Genomic DNA, 15,871 nt, shown 5'->3' with positions numbered 1-15,871 from the left:
AGCCGCGGACCAGCTGCAAAACAGCAGAAATGTAATCTCCTGTCAGACGCTGCAAGTCGTGTGGTGTGTGTGCGACGGCCCTCTGGAGGAATCGGCACATGGACGGAGGCAGGCTTACCGTCAATCATCATGTAGATGAAAAACATGGGGAACTCGCACTCGATGCCATCAAAAAGCTGCAGGAAGACAGAGGAGAGACACAGAGGAGGAATTATTGCTTTTCCATTTCAGCGCCAGGCGGGGCCACTTCAAAGCGGCGGATGGCTGAACTTTAGTATCACTGAATATGGAAGACCGAGGCGGCGCGGAAAAGATACAGAGAGACGTGACATTGTGGGAGAAAAGGCAGAACAGAGAGGAATAATAATGCTCCCTCACAAGGGCGCTGCTTTTTCTTCCATTCAAAGCCGTGCTGTTTGTTTTGGGAGGACGTGTGAAGGTCTGCAAAATGTCAGAAAGTTTATCAAACAGTGAAACACACTAAAGTTCAGGCTAAGGGAAGTTCTGCAGGTGACTGACGGGGAGTCTGTTGTTTTAAAGATCCAGGAGTGAAACGGCTGGAAGACGATGAACACGACAGAGAAGGAAAGGTTTCACACAGGGAAATGCTGCTGATCTGCTGAAATAAACCATTACAGTTACTGTACGATCCCAGTCTTCATGACAGAGACTGATCCTGAAGTGGCTCGATCCAAACCAACAGCAGGGACGCCTGAATCCTTCTGGCTGACTAGCGGTGCCAAGGTGGTCACCGGAGCACTGCGCTGCTCCACCAAGCCGTGCAGATTCATCTTGCTTAGATATGTGTGCCGATAGTTCTGATAGCAGACGGAAAAGTGCAAACGGAGCGTTTAAACAGCTCTGCCGGGGCTGCATATGAATGAGCTTCCACCATCCTCCCCGCGCAGCCAGCCTGAATCTGACCAGGACCGTCCTCCAGAGACCGACCAGCCTTCAGAACGCTGGATCCATGTAACAGCAGAACACACACCGCTAAAGACCATCTGCAGATCCCGTCCTGTCAGTCCGCGCTGAGTCACATTGGGATGAAAGTGTGTGTGTGTCTCGGGCTGGACGGCTGCTCGCTGCTGGGTTTGTTCTGCTGTTCCTCGGTGAAACGTACGAGCGTTCGGCTGCGTCTGACAGGGGGAGGGGCTTTGGAGTCACAGTGGGTGGAAGTCAACTGGACAGAGGACTCTTCCACTTCCTGTGTTTTAACAAACCCAATCCCATTGTGTATTTGTGTGTGTGTGTGTGTGTGGGTGTGAGGGGAGAAGTGTGACCTCCTGTCTGCCAGCTCAGGTCTGCGCTTGGTTCACGTTCATCGTTTAATTGAACCTCTCTCGCTGACGCTGTACAGGTAAGAGGCTGACTGGCTGACGGACTGGATGTGGAGGCGGGCTCAGAACACACACTCCGACCCGCAACTCCTCCTCCTGGATTATTCTGTGGATCTCGCTGCAGCGAGACGCCCAACTCACTCACACACACATTCAGGATTAGAAGGTTTGTGGGGACAAGTTTCCAGGAAAGAGTGTTCAGGTCTGACCCGGTGCAGTCCGCTGACACACACTGAAACTCAGTCATGGCGGGTCTGGATGGCCAGAGTCACACACCTCACAGGACATCCTGGCAGCGCCAATCACTTCATCTAGTGCTGTGTTTTGTGGAGAAAATTGGATTCTTGTTCCTGTTTCAGTTTCTGGTTGGCATCAGGTGATTATCAAAGCTCACCAATCCCCCCCCCGCCAAACCCCTCAGACACACACACACACACACACACACGCACACGGCTTCCTGCTGTTATCGGTGTGGGTCTCAGCGGAGCGGGGAGAGCAGTTTCTTCTGTTCCTGATGGAAAACAGTGTGTGTGTGTGTGTGTGTGTGTGTGTGTGTGTGTGTGTGTGTGTGTGTGTGTTTTCCACCATAGACCAGTGTTCCAACTCCCTGGCATGACGTGCACAATGTGCACGCCAGTGGGAGCAGCTTTGTGAGGCTTTGGCTCCGTTATTGTTCCTCCAGACTCTAACAGCTCGTCCTGACGAGCAAACGTGTTGAATTATTTAAAGATTGCGGGGGAGACTCCAAACCAAGCCAACGCCCACGCACGTGATGGAGCGGAGTTCAGACCGGCATTCCTCAGATACACGAGTGTGTTTCCTGTCATGTCATTTATTTTTGATACAGTGTTTTCATGGAGAAGGTGCCTCAGAGACTCTGAAGGAAGAGAGACTGAGACTGTTTGAGGCTTCGGGCTCGATGGCCGACCATCAGATGAAGAGAAAGCATCTGTTCAGGAAGCCTGAGCTGACACATCGGGATGAATTCTGAATAACCTGTGAATCTAAGAGCACGAAGCCCATCGCTGGCTCCAGTGAAGAGCTGATGCAGTTCAGAGTGTCTTCTCTTCTGTCTCTATCTCATCTCTATCAGCAATCCACACTCGCTCAAACAGAACTGGCTGTTTCCCAACGTAATGTTCAAACAGTGACTGAGTGCACTGCCGCCATGCAGACCTGCTCAGGGCAGCGTTCCGGCTGCGAGCGAGGGAGGAGGACGAGGAGGAAGGAAGACGGGAGTGCGGAGGGAGGCGGGGGAGGGGAGCAGTCACCCGGGGAGGCCTGTGCTTCGTGGCCCATTGAGGCTGTAAACAGACACAGATCCCGGGGGTTTTGTGCTCGAGCAGCTCGACTGATTGGTAAAAGTGTCTGTCACACACACTGCTGCCGCTCTCTGACAGCAGGAAACACACACACTCCCTCACAAACACCAACAAGCAAAACTCTGGTGGACTGCAACAACACGGGTCCACCTCACTCTGCTGCTTACACACACACACACACACACACACACACACACACACACACACACACACACTCTGAGGCCACGTTCACACAGCAGCTGGATTCCTCCCTCTGCGTTTTCAAGAAAACCTTCATTCACAAAAACCTGGCGAAGAGCTGCAGTGAGCATGACAGACCTACAGGGGGCAGTGTGGGGGCACGGAGCCAGGCTACCGAAAGAAAAGCCCACTTGTCCAGATCAGAATGTTTGGACGAGTAACCAGGAAGTGCTTCTGGTCCAAAGTGAATGTGTCCTCTTACAGTTAGATTGTGCTCACTCTTAATTTTGTTTTAATAAATAATAATAATAATAATAATAATAATAATAATAATCATAACAATAATAAATAAAGCAATAGTTGAAGATTTCCTACAGTCTCAAGCACAGCAGAAGAGAATTACTGTCATACATTTAAAAATAAATGAGACACAGTCATGAATTTACAGCCCAAAATATTCACCGAGGTGAACCGGGAATCCTGGGAGATTCAAGACGCCATTCAAAATGGCCGCCCGCCTCAGAATCTCTGTTCACTGCGGTTTTAGACTGCACTCGTCCTGATTTACGGTTTTGGGAGAGCGATGGCAGCTTTTCCAGGACTGACATGCAAATGGAAAGATGGAAGTTTTCCAAATCTCAAGCATTTGAGCAGGGTGTGTTTCACTTTTCTGTTTTGTGTTTGGAAACGCCTCCAAACTCCTGAAACCAGCCGGGAGTTCTAATGCTGCTGGAACTTCACATCTGCAGCTGTTCACAAATAACCGCCGACCACACGTGTCTCCCGTTCAGGTGTTTCTCAGTCTGGCGGTGGGAGGTGGAGGGAAATGTTGGTGGGACTCGCCGTTTCATCCGAGTTTCCCACATTGCGAGCGCCTGCCGGCCGGAGCGAGCACCGGCTGGAGCCTGAAGGATCAGAGGCATTAAACACGGTTTGATGATTCTCAGCCTCACACTCTTTGTATCCTATTAGCTGCAGGATTAAATTAAGCTAATTTCAAAGTGGTTCAGAGTTGGTGGCCCCCGGACGCCCTCGGAGATGTGGAAAGTTTTATTTCAGGACCAAGTCTGAGTTCAGAGCTGATTCAGTCAGAACAGACAGAAACTGCTGACTGTCTGCTCATGTGATTTCAGTGTGTGAGTTCACTAAACGTGACTTTATGACAGCAGAAAGACGCTCCAGTGTCACAGAAAACCCTCCGTTAGCACCCAGGAGTTCAACGCCGAGCTCAAAGCTCCATCTGAGGCTCATTAATGGGTTGGGTACTGAAAAAGCACTCGCTGCCACAAGACCTTCACTTCATGTTCATTCTGTCTTCATCTTTATTTCAGGTCATGAGCACCACGCTCACAAACCTCCACTAATTACTGGAGTTAGTGAGTTAGCTGAGTTAGTGTCCAGGAGAAGAGCAACAGGCTGGCGGTGGAAGACTTCCAGCTCCTGTTAATGAGCTCTTAGCGAGCGGCTGTGATTAAACCCCGGCTGCTCTCTGGAGGAACTCCTGATTCAAGCTTCACGTCCAGCTTTGAACTGCTGCTTAAATAACCGTTACTGCTAATGTGGCTCATAAATGACTCAGACGGTGATTGTTGCTGGTGTTAGCCGAGTTCCACACACACTCGCTCCATCCAGGCGCTTGGGTTGGAAACTGAAGCGTTTTATTGCCAAATGTCTCAGAACAGTTACAGTAGCTCCTCATCTATTGATCTGCATAAGCAGAACCATAAAGAAGCAAGCCTGGCACACTGACCTCAGCTTGAATTATCTCTGGTGCCCTTAAAGCCACTAAAATCTGCTATATCTCAGTCTAAATGGTTTCTCCAAACACATTTACTCTTTTGTCTGTAAAAACAGAGAGAAGCGAGCTGTTAGTCGCACTGCAAGCTGAAGGTGTGCAGCTCTGCAGCCATGGCTCTACAGCTCCTCCGTCCAGGCTCCATGATGCTCTGCAGCCACATGGCTCTCCCGTTCTCCACATGGTTCTGCACCCCCGCCACTCCTTCAGGGAGGGACCGGCTCAGCCTGAGGATCTGCTCCGTGTCGCTCTCAATGAGCCTGTTCAGCTCATCCCAGCACAATCAGGAGGAATTCAGGAAAGGACAATGAATGCACGGTCACACACATTCCTTCACATGCACGAGAACACACACACACACCTGGAGGATCAAAAAACATGGAGCAGGAGAGCTGAGTCAGTGGAAAATCTCCTATTATCATAAAAGGATCATATCTTTGCAGGATTATATATTTCTAAAACTTTCTAAATGTCAAGCACAGTCAAGATTAACTTTTTAAACTTTTTAAGGATCACAAAGTGTCCCACACGCTTTCCTCAAATTCACAGAAGAACATTAGATCACCCTTTCTCTTCTGAGAGTAAAAATAACTCCAGGTTATGAACTTCATCGTGACTTGGTTTGAAACATTTCATCTCCTCCTCCTCTGTAGTTTCAGTCCCAGAGAGCCGTTCTGGTTTCTGCTTCATCTACAGGCTGGCAGAGTCACATGATGAAGGGAGGGAGGAAGAGAGGGAGGGAGGAAGAGAGGGAGGAAGGAAGGACACCAGGAGGAAGGAAGGAAGGATGGAAGGGAGAGAGGGCGGACAGAGGAGCTGCTGACCTTCATCTCAGCTGGCTTGTAGTAGCGGCGGTTCTTGTCCTCGTTGGCCGTGCGGTACCCGTCCCGGAGGAAGCGCTTGAATCCATACTTGCCGCGCAGCTTCCGGACGATCTTGTCGAGAGTCTGACTGTAGAGGGCGTCGTCGTCCACGGCGAAGGCGGGGTAGCTGATGGTTGGAAGCAGCGCCGCATCCGTGTTCTGCCAGGGAGAAGCAGTCAGAACACACAGAGCTCCCATGATGCTCTATCACCAAGCACACCACGCTACACCTGGATAGCCCCTCCCCCACCTGGATGGCCCCTCCCCCACCTGGATGGCCCCTCCCCCACTTCAGCAGCACCTTTAACACCATCAGGTCCCACCTTCTGAGAGGCTGGCTGAGCAGCAGGGACTGGACCCACACCTGGCTCCCTGGACCAGGACTTCCTCACTGACAGACGGCAGAGCGTCACACCGGACCACTGCACATCGGACACTGTGGTCAGCAACGGGGGGGTGCCACAGGACACCTGACCGGTCCCTGGACTGGTCCCTGTGCTGGTCTCTGGAGTGTTTATTGTCCACCAGTACTGATGGATGATGGATGTGTGTGTGTCCCCCTCATGTAGTGAACTCCAGCTGTTTCTGATGCTGTCTGCTGAGCCTTGATGTGTGTAAACAGCAGGACTGTCCTGATCACAGCGGCGTAACCCTGTCAGTGAGGTCTGATGCCAGCCACACCGGGCCGGGTCGCTCACTGATCAGACGTTAGAAGGTCCTCCATCCCAGCGCTGGTCATTACCAATCGGCCTTCTTCAGGGGAAAACCGTCAGATTTATGAGAGAAAGTCACATTAATGTGATCTGAATCCTCATATTGGAGGATTTGATCGTCTTCTTTACAGCGCAGCTCAGAACAATGGCTGCTGAAGCTGTATTGAGGCGCAGGTGCCTGCAGCCCCGGGCCGAGCCGTCCGCCGCGGCCCGGCCAAGAGAGCGGGTCGCTGTGTGGACCGTTCAATGCTCCCATTCAGCTGCCGGCTCCATTCTTCTCTCTCTGCAGTGCATGAAGAGCCAGGTGCAGCCCGCTCTCGTCCAATCCCTTTTCATTCTCCCACTTCTTGTTACCGCTCCAATCTCCATGTTAACATCCTCGGCAGCTGCAGTCCAAATGGGATCTGAGCGCGCACGCCGCCGCGCTGCAGGTACAGAATCCAATACTGCGTTTCAATCTTTTGACGTGGTACAAGAGCGGCTGATATTACATTGATATTCGGGGTGATCTCGACGAGATCCCGCTCTCCGGCGGTCCCTGGCTGCACGCCGCACTGCTTCCTCGCAGCTCCTTAACGTCAGTCTCATGCGGCGAGATTGCCACTCTGATCGTCTAATTACAGTCATTTCCTCCCGGGCTGATGGCGGCTATTCTGCCTGACGAATTCAGCACACACAGAGAGAGATGTGATCATTTAAGCGTCTGTAAGTGGCGGAGTGGAGAGCCGGGGAAATGACTTCACCCCTGCTTTCTCCTCTCCAGCGACTCTGCAGACGCTCCGGTGTGGAAAGACCACAGTGTGAGGGAAACACACCTCACAGACTCACACACACCTGTGTGTGTGCGTGGCAGGATGCTGTTCAGAGAAGATTACAGACAGCTGCTTTTGAGGCAGGAAAAGTCTAGAAAGGAGGGATGAGAACCGTCTCACCGAGCTCAAACCAGATCACCAAGAAAACTGTTCGCCCCGTCTGACTGAAACGCTTCAACACGGCCAGCAGCTGCTGGGATCCGCGGAGACGGAGAACATCTGCTCAGTGTGCAGAGCGCCAGCATCCGCTGCAGCTGAAGCAGCTCTCCTGCTCTGATCAGTTTCAGAAAGCGCCTTGAAAGCTTTCATTCTCACACAGTGTACTTCCTGCTGCTGCTCCCTCCTTGAAGCTCTCTGGAGTCCACTGAGGGGGCCTCGCCCCACACTTTGAAAACCAACAACAACTCCAAAACATCAGCTCCTGTCCCAGAGTTGAAATTTAAAGTGCATCTTTGCAGCTTTTCAAGTTTTCATTTGCTTTTATGAGCGTTCATCAATGAAAATCGTGAAGTTCTGATGGGAAACGGTTCTGCTTGAACACAAGCAGGAAAAGCAGGACTGCCACATGGCTCGGTTTAAACACATGCATTTGTCTGCCTCCAGCTTCAGCCACTTGTTTTCCTGTCTGGAGAAAACGGGCTTGTATTGATCCAGAAAGCCGCTGCAGCCATTATCAGAGGAGCAGTGAGGCTCATCAGTGCGCAGACCTCTGAGTGGGATTAACCTGCTGCTAATGCAGCAAACTGCTTCTTTAAGACGAATCACCGTCACAGACATGTAGCGCTGCCTCCCTCTGCACGCCAGCTCAATTAGCACCAGCAGGGCCAGGCACCACGCTAGGTCCTCCACTGAAGGGAACAGACCGAGCTGAAGACTCACAACCCGCAGGAAGTGTGTGTCGGAAACACACAGAGATTCTTCAGCTACAGATGTCCTCCGTGAAAACATCAGCATGTCGGAATCCAACAGAATAGAAAGAGAAGCCACTGGTCAGAACACCGACCAACAGTAAGAAAGAAAATCAACACAAGACCAGACATTATCAAGAAGCAAACACTCTGAGGAGGCGGCTCTACAACCTGGATGTCAGAGGAGGAAGATGCTCTATAATCTGATGTCAGAGGAGGAAGATGCTCTATAATCTGATGTCAGAGGAGGAAGATGCTCTATAATCTGATGTCAGAGGAGGAAGATGCTCTATAATCTGATGTCAGAGGAGGAAGATGCTCTATAATCTGATGTCAGAGGAGGAAGATGCTCTATAATCTGATGTTAGTTGAAATTAGTTACAAAATCATGACAACTTCCAAACTCCCCAATAATGTTGTAATATTTTGTTTCTCACTTTATATCGACAGTAAATAACTTCCAAAAATGAGACAACATCCAAACATCCAAACTCCAAAACAATAAGAAAAGAGCTTTTTCAGAATAACATGAAGTTGCTAAGAGATGTTTGTCTGGATCAGAACCAGAGTTAACCTCAGGAAGTCAGTGGAGAACATGGACAGGTCAAAGTGACAGCCTGGATTTTAATCATGACAGCTGGACTGATTCATTCACCGTTTGTTTCCTTCATCATACCGCAGTTCATTTTATATGGAGACGTTTGTGTGTATTTGTATCCTGAATCCTTCCTTTGGTTTGTTGATATTTTATTTGCCTTCATGTTTTGCGGAGACATGTGTAGCTTGACTGATGACGATGACAAACTGTTTCTTCTGATTTGATGTGGATATTAGGAACAAGACAGATTGCTGCTTGTTGCTTCCTGGCTCGGGTCAGAGGAGCAGTGTTCAGCGCTGCAGGAGTGTTCTGGATTCAATGCAGTGTGAATGGCGGCCGAGCAGCCAGTGGACGGTGAACTCACGTGGGAGCGAGACTCTCGGGGCAGCAGAGAGCAGAGCGTCTGCCGGTTCCTGTTGTGAGCATCCAGATCCACGAATATCACCGACCAGGAGCAGCCCTGCAGCACAACACACACACACACACACACACACACACACACACACACACACACACACACACACACACACACACACACACACACACACACACTGAGTTCCAGCTGAACAGCTCTCCTCTTCGCTCCTCTTTTATCAGGGAAGAGCAGAAAGGTGGAGATGGCTTCGCACATCAAAACACACTCCTGCTGGAGAGCCCGGCTATTATATTTGGCCTGCACGTGTTTTTGAAGTGCGACGTGGGAGTAACTCCGTCCACACTCAGCTGATAGCCGTCCCATCACTTCAAAAGTCTTCATGTGTAGAGCTGAAGCCCGGCCAGCGTAATGCGGTTTGTCGATGTACTTAAACACCAGCGAACAAGAAAAGAGGAGGGGGGGGGGGCATGCTTTTTACTGAGCGGGGGAGGCGATCAAACCTTTTCTGCCTCTAAAAAGGCTAAAAAGCCGGTCCAGTCCACTCCATATATCCATCAGCGAGCCGTGCTTACATAAAATCCACTGAGTCAGTCCTGCAACCTGCTAAGCAGTTTCTAATGTAGCTCCGATGCATTATGTATGAATATTGCCACGGCGGATTTTTCCCTCTCTCCAGAAACAGGTCTGGTCGGGGCTTTTAGTCAAATCAGCCGCTTCCCTCCGGCTATTTGCAAAGTGCAGTGGCTTGCTGACCAACAGCGTGGAGCAGCTGTGTGACATGTGGCAGGAATGGCGGTCTGGGGGACGGCTGTGCTGATCTCCAAGCCCCGGCACAAGCTGCAGCTCCTGGACGGAGACGGAGACTTCTGACCAGGAAAATACAGGAGGTCTGCACTCGCACTGCTTTAACACACATTTCTGTCTGTAACGCACAGAGAAGACGCTCCGTCTGCGTGTCCATTAATGGGTTCGATGAAGGATGAGACAGAAGGAGCATGAAATCACAGAATCCATTTTTAAAGAAGAGGGTAAAAATGTATTTTCTATTAAAACCTGATATAACGTATATGAATATAGCAGCACAACAAGTGCACAAGGCTCAGACAATAACAGTCACAGGGAAACTCTCACATATATCTCAGTTTTTTTAATGAGCAACTCCGGATTCGTGCCAAATAAAAACCAAGCAGAGCTTTCAGCTCCAGCCGACTGGACAGACTGCTGTCAACGTTTTCAGGTCACAAGTTCAATTAATGCAATTACCAAACAGTTCGTGTGCTGCTAGATGTTCTGAACGTTATTTAAAATGAATTCAGAACAGGACACATTTCACTTTTCATAGATTTCCTCTGCGTTTCAGCGGAGACTCTCTCCGGCCGTGATTCACGGCTCTGTCCGTTCGCTGCCCGGCTGTGGAGCGGAGGGATCGTCCTCCAGCAGAGGGCTGCTTTAACCAGCCTCTACCGTTTGTCACGGCGAGGCGGCTGCTGAACGGGGCTGTTCCAGAAAAGGGAAGATGTGACAGTGGACGGTGTGGACGCAGAGTTCAGACTGGATGTGAGGAGAGGCAGTCCAACTGAAGGTTCCGAGCTGGAAGGATGAAAGTCAGCTGGGAAATCAAGATTGATAGAAATCATTAATAAGGCTGGTGGCACTCCTCTTCCTGCCGAGGACCGGCGAGCCGGCGCTCACAGAGCCTCGTAGCAGCATGGATCATAAAGCAGCCGCCTCCATAAATTGATTCTTTCAACAAGCTCAGCTCGATGACAAAATCCATTTTCAGGCCCGGTTAAATCCCTCATTTTTTTTCTGCCGGAGCTGGGAGAAGCAACACAAACAGCCACTTTACAGCGATACACACACTCCAGAAACATCCAGCAGCCACGGTGTGATGAGAAGATAAACACTCCCCATCAGGGACTTTAAATGTCCGGAGAGGCCAGAGCCGAGAGGACAGGGAGGAGGGGAGGATAATTCCAGAGCCGGCCTATGCTAAGTGGGGGGTTTGTTTTCCAATCCATTAGCAGGAGTAATGACTGCTCTGTTTCTCCTCTCCCCACACGAGCAAGAAAAAGGACAAACTAGAAGGAAGGTGTCCACACTGAAGGGGAGAGGAGAAAAAGAAGAAAGACTCCGGACTCAGAGCAGGTCCACTGGAGAGGTCTGGACTCAAGACGCTCTCCGTCCAGTTCAGCCTCTGCTGCCCCCGGTGTGTTCACTGTTCACTCAAACTCAGGAGAAGCTGAATGAAGCCAGTGTCACCAGGAGTTTCCACTTAAAAGCAGTTCAGTCTGGGCTGTTCATCACAGACAGAAGCATTCAGAGTCACTGAAAACACTTTCCAGACATTCAGATTTCCATCTTCATTAAACGAGGAGAAACCCAACCTGTCCTCATTCACAGCCAAAGATTCTTCTGCTCTTGTGTGAACAGCTGAACTGCAACGATGGAGGATTCAGAGTTTAACACTCTTCTCCAACAAAGTCAACATTTCTCCGGTTGACTCCACCATCGTCTGCATACAGGAGAACATTCTTCCATCCAGAGTCTGAGAGGAGCTGTAGCATGAAGGAGGCTGGAGAGACGTAGTTTACAGCTCCACATCCTGCTGTTCTTTGGGTGCAGGCATATGAATGTTTAACAGAAAACTAGTGGCCGGTCTGTCAGAATGTGGAACTGAAAAACGGTGAATCAGGCCACGTCCATGAACGTGGACTAAATGTCCTGTCAGTGTGTCCTTCCTGTGATGGACTGCTCAGCGGTCCCAGTGAACCTGCCTTCACACACTGCCGGCTGGGATCAGGTCCAGTGACCCTGACTGGTCTGGGTCATGTGAGCTGGATGGGGCTTCAGCTGTGATTCACGTGTCTTCATTCGTCCCTAACGTTCACAGGACACGGCTGGTTTCTCACACCGAGTGGTGGAGTTCAGGCAGCCCGACTCTCACTGAGGTTTCTTCTGTTAGTGGACCACAGGCTCCAGGATGTGGCTCAGCCACACTCTCTTCTTTCATATTATCCGATTAGTCATGTCCCTTTAAGGTTGAATTATTTCATTTCATGGGCCGAGAGGAAATAGCGATGCTGTAAATGTAGGAGAGATCCATGAACCTCTTCTGTCTTCTCTGTCCAACATGTGGACATTTCACTGCTTCTTCTGATCCAGGTCCAGGCGGCCTGCTTCAGCCTCTTCACCAGCCGTGTGAGAATGTGTATGGACGGCGGATAAAACAGAAGATGGATCGACTGATTTCTGTGTGGTGAGATTTGCTTCTGCTGCCGCTTTCACATGAGATTAAAACAGATTAAATGTGTCACACTCAGATCTGTCTGAGGAGACAGGATTTCAAGTAAAAACTTCAAAAGTAAACATATCACACTATTAAAAAAGAAAAACTCAAAATCATTGACTGACTCAGCAATAAATCAACATCGTTTAAGTCCTGATTGACAGTATTTTGATGTAATTCTTTCATAAATCCTCCTACAGTAATCACTCATTTAGGCTGAATGTGATGGAGATCACTCAAAATGTAGATAATAAAACTGGTGCTCACACTCGTCCTGGCCTTCTTCAGATACCGGGTGAATTTCATGCAAGCTGCAGAGTACAAGCAGTTTATTCGCTGCCGCCTGGCTGCTGACAGAAGGCTGTAAGCAGTGCTGATAGTTCCCCTTCAGCCGGGCTGATGTGTGGCGTTATAATGAGCCTCTGTAGGTTTGAATTAGAGAGCAGCCCGTCTATCTATAATGCAATCTGGAGCGATGTGACACGATTAGACAAGAGACAAATGTGTCGGGTTCCTAATAGACGGGGGAATGTGTGAGGGAGCCGGTGAATTATTCAAATACCTGGTTTCCAAATAGGTTGAATCCATTGATGGCCTCCAGAGCCGACTTGGCGAGGCCCACGGAGCTGCAGAGAGCGAAAACACAGAGCGTTACAGCGAGCGGCCGCCGGCCACGAGGAGGGAGGAGAGGCTCCGGTGAATTTCACAGCGGCTGGACACTGTGAGTGCAACGCAAACTAAATGGGAATCAATCTCACTGTCATTCTGTTTCCTCTCCAACGCTGCACACGGCTCTGCAGCAGAGAGACGGAGACGACGAGAGGCAGCCCATCTGCTGACGCATCAGGATGGATTCAGCACCGTCCAGACACACGCACGCACGCACGCACGCACGCACACACCCCTACCAGACTCTAACAGAAGACCTGATTTCAGGGGATTTAACAGGAACCTCATGCAGCTGAGTTCAGCCACTCCTGGAAAATCAAAGATCTGCTCTGAGGCGATATCCGGCCTCTGGTCATAATGTTCTGGCTGATTCGTGTGTAAACAGAGGAATTACTTTAATTTGCTGTGAGATGAAATATCAGGATTAAAGTAGGATTTATCATTTACAGATGTGATGTTTGAAGAAATGCAGGTAATAAAGCTGAGAAGCTGAATTAATCCAGAGATGAAAGACGCTGCTTTGAATGAGAACCGCTGGAATCCAGCGGACTGCCTGCCAGTGGTGAGAACAGCTGGAATCCAGCGGACTGCCTGCCAGTGGTGAGAACAGCTGGAATCCAGCGGACTGCCTGCCAGTGGTGAGAACAGCTGGAATCCAGCGGACTGCCTGCCAGTGGTGATCAGCATGAGTCAGCCGAGCCCCCGTCTGCCCGCCGGCGCCCCGGGAGTAGAACCTGCAGTCTGCTCAGATTCGGCACCGTTTACATACCGCAAGATAAATCAGAAGAACACGTAAAGCAGGCTGGCTAATGGTATGGATCTAAAGCCTGGCCACGGGGGGAGGAAACACAAGAGCTGGAGCCTCTCCACGACACAATATCTGATATCTTTTCTCCAGGATATCTCAGCCGGCTGCTGCCAATAGCCTCGGATTGTTGGAGAGAGAAAAAAGGAAAAACAAGCTTCCCCGAGATAAGAAATGGCAGAAATTGAGGATCTTTATCAAGACGGAGCGAGATGGAGAGGCCAGCCCGACCTTGGATGAAGAATCAGTTAGTGAGACTGGGGCTGAGAACAGAGCTCCTGTTTGGAAACGGAATCCTTATCTGCGCTGGGTGAAGCGCTCGGCTGTGGATCCATTACTCCTCTCCTCGGCGCAGGTTATTTCCTCGGCGGAGGTTACAGACCGCTGCTGTTCTGACATCGCCGTCAGTAAATAAACTTTAAAAACCGACACACACAACCCCGAACGGAGGAGGCAGTGACGGAGGAAACACGCTCACAAAATGGACGCGCAGAGCTGAGACAAGAAATGCCTCTCCGCCTCGGGAGCCGCTCGAAAGGTTTCAGGGCAAAACGCAGCGTTTCTGTCACGCTGTGATCAAACGGATCCTCCAGAAAACGGTCGGGCATTACTGCTGCTGGGATCGATCTGCGTGTGTGTGTGTGTGTGTGTGTGTGTGTGTGTCCTTCCCTCTGACTGACCTGGAGTGCAGCTCTGTGCTGCCGTTGTTGTATTTACTTCCTCGCTCCCACATGCCGTAGTCCGGCACCCTGTAGGCTCTCTCCACGCAGAACACCAGGTTCTGGATGAAGGAAACCTGCACAGGAGACAAACAGCAAACATGAGAGGGCAGCACAACACACACACACACACACAGCCATCACACACTGGGCCGGAGCTGCTGGAGGGAAACATGAATCCACATGGAAAACAGAATCACAGAGCAGAATTTAAAGCACACAAACAGGTGACCTTTGATATCGATCTGGGCCGGTGTGGAACTCTCTCTCTCTCTATAAAGGTTACCGAAGTGGACAAGAAAGCTTATTTTTTATCAAGGCTCAAGGTGAGGCCGCCCCTGCCGCCGCAGACAGGATGTAATTAGGTAGTAAATCGCGGCGGCAGCGTGTGAGGCTGCAGGTTCACTCGGCGGTCAGGAGCAGACGCTGGACACACACAAATCAGCCAGCGCCGCTTCAGGAGGGCGCCTCATCATCACCGCATCAGTCTTTCACTCACACACACAGAGAGAGAGCCAGCGGCGTCCCTGCACCCAGCACAGCATACTCAGGGAGTGGGCGTGTGTGTGTGTGTGTGTGTCTGGAGCACCATGGACCTCTGGCCTTCCCAGAGTTCAGAGCGTGAATGGAAGTGAGGGCCGTGTTGAGATGACCGAGTTGTGACTTCGATCCAGCTGCAGCAACTATCAACACCTGGTCCAGTCACACAGCTTCGGTGTGTGGATGGAACTCTCACACCGTCACACACCTTCAGCATCTCTCTGTGGACTCACTCTTCGTCTGTTTCAACGGGAAAGTCACGTGAGTAGCAGGAGGGTTTATTTTAGATGGATTTAGAATCTGAATGTTGTAAAACAGTCAGAAAACAGTGAGTTCGACTGAAACAGTCAACATCCCACAATCAACATTCCTTGTTTTGTTTGTATGACAAAATTTAAATTTGGCTGAAAATAACCTCAATCACCACGTTAAGAAGACTCAAAGGTCACTTTATCAGGAACACCTGTTCAACCACAGAGTGTGTGTGTGTGTGTGTGTGTGTGTGTGTGTGTGTGTGTGTGTGTGTGTCCGTCAGAATCAGTATCTCCATCTGGAAGCAGCTAACAGGAGGGACATGAGGTGTGTGAGGACTTAAAGGCCCTGAATCGCTGAAAGCGGCTGAAAGCAGCTCCGTCCTCCGGAGTGACGGCGGTTTAATGTGAAGCGACGCGGCCGCGGAGGTGAAGAGCGGAGAGACGGAGCGGTGAAGGAGTGAACGGGACCCTGAGCCGAACGGGCCGCCGCTCCTGGATCCCTGATTGGGAGGTTTATGAGCGGAGTGATTAAGGAGAGGAACTTTTCTCTATCTTAATGGTATCTTAATGAATGTTAGTGCCCAGCGGTCAAACAGGCCTCTCCGTCTCCGCCGCCGCCGCCTGTCTGTTTGCACATTTACAAAGCCTGACGACAACTGTTCCTCCCTTCAGCATGCAGCAGGAGAAG

General features: G+C 50.4%; 1 protein-coding gene across 3 annotated transcripts in view; it reads right to left on the bottom strand.

Moving 5' to 3' along the window:
- phkb (phosphorylase kinase, beta) overlaps positions 1-15,871 on the bottom strand; it is a 111,225-nt gene that overhangs the window by 60,332 nt on the left and 35,022 nt on the right. For all 3 annotated transcript variants that reach the window (XM_030088590.1, XM_030088580.1, XM_030088572.1), the window contains 5 exons: positions 14,351-14,466; positions 12,759-12,822; positions 8,896-8,991; positions 5,462-5,659; positions 119-176 (listed from right to left, as the gene is read on the bottom strand). In XM_030088590.1, coding sequence (XP_029944450.1) covers positions 119-176; positions 5,462-5,659; positions 8,896-8,991; positions 12,759-12,822; positions 14,351-14,466 — 532 coding nt within the window. The remainder of the gene's footprint in view (positions 1-118; positions 177-5,461; positions 5,660-8,895; positions 8,992-12,758; positions 12,823-14,350; positions 14,467-15,871) is intronic.

This window comes from Salarias fasciatus, chromosome 1 (assembly GCF_902148845.1).
Source record: "Salarias fasciatus chromosome 1, fSalaFa1.1, whole genome shotgun sequence".
NCBI lineage: Eukaryota > Metazoa > Chordata > Actinopteri > Blenniiformes > Blenniidae > Salarias > Salarias fasciatus.
This window is presented reverse-complemented; position numbering and strand designations above follow the sequence as displayed.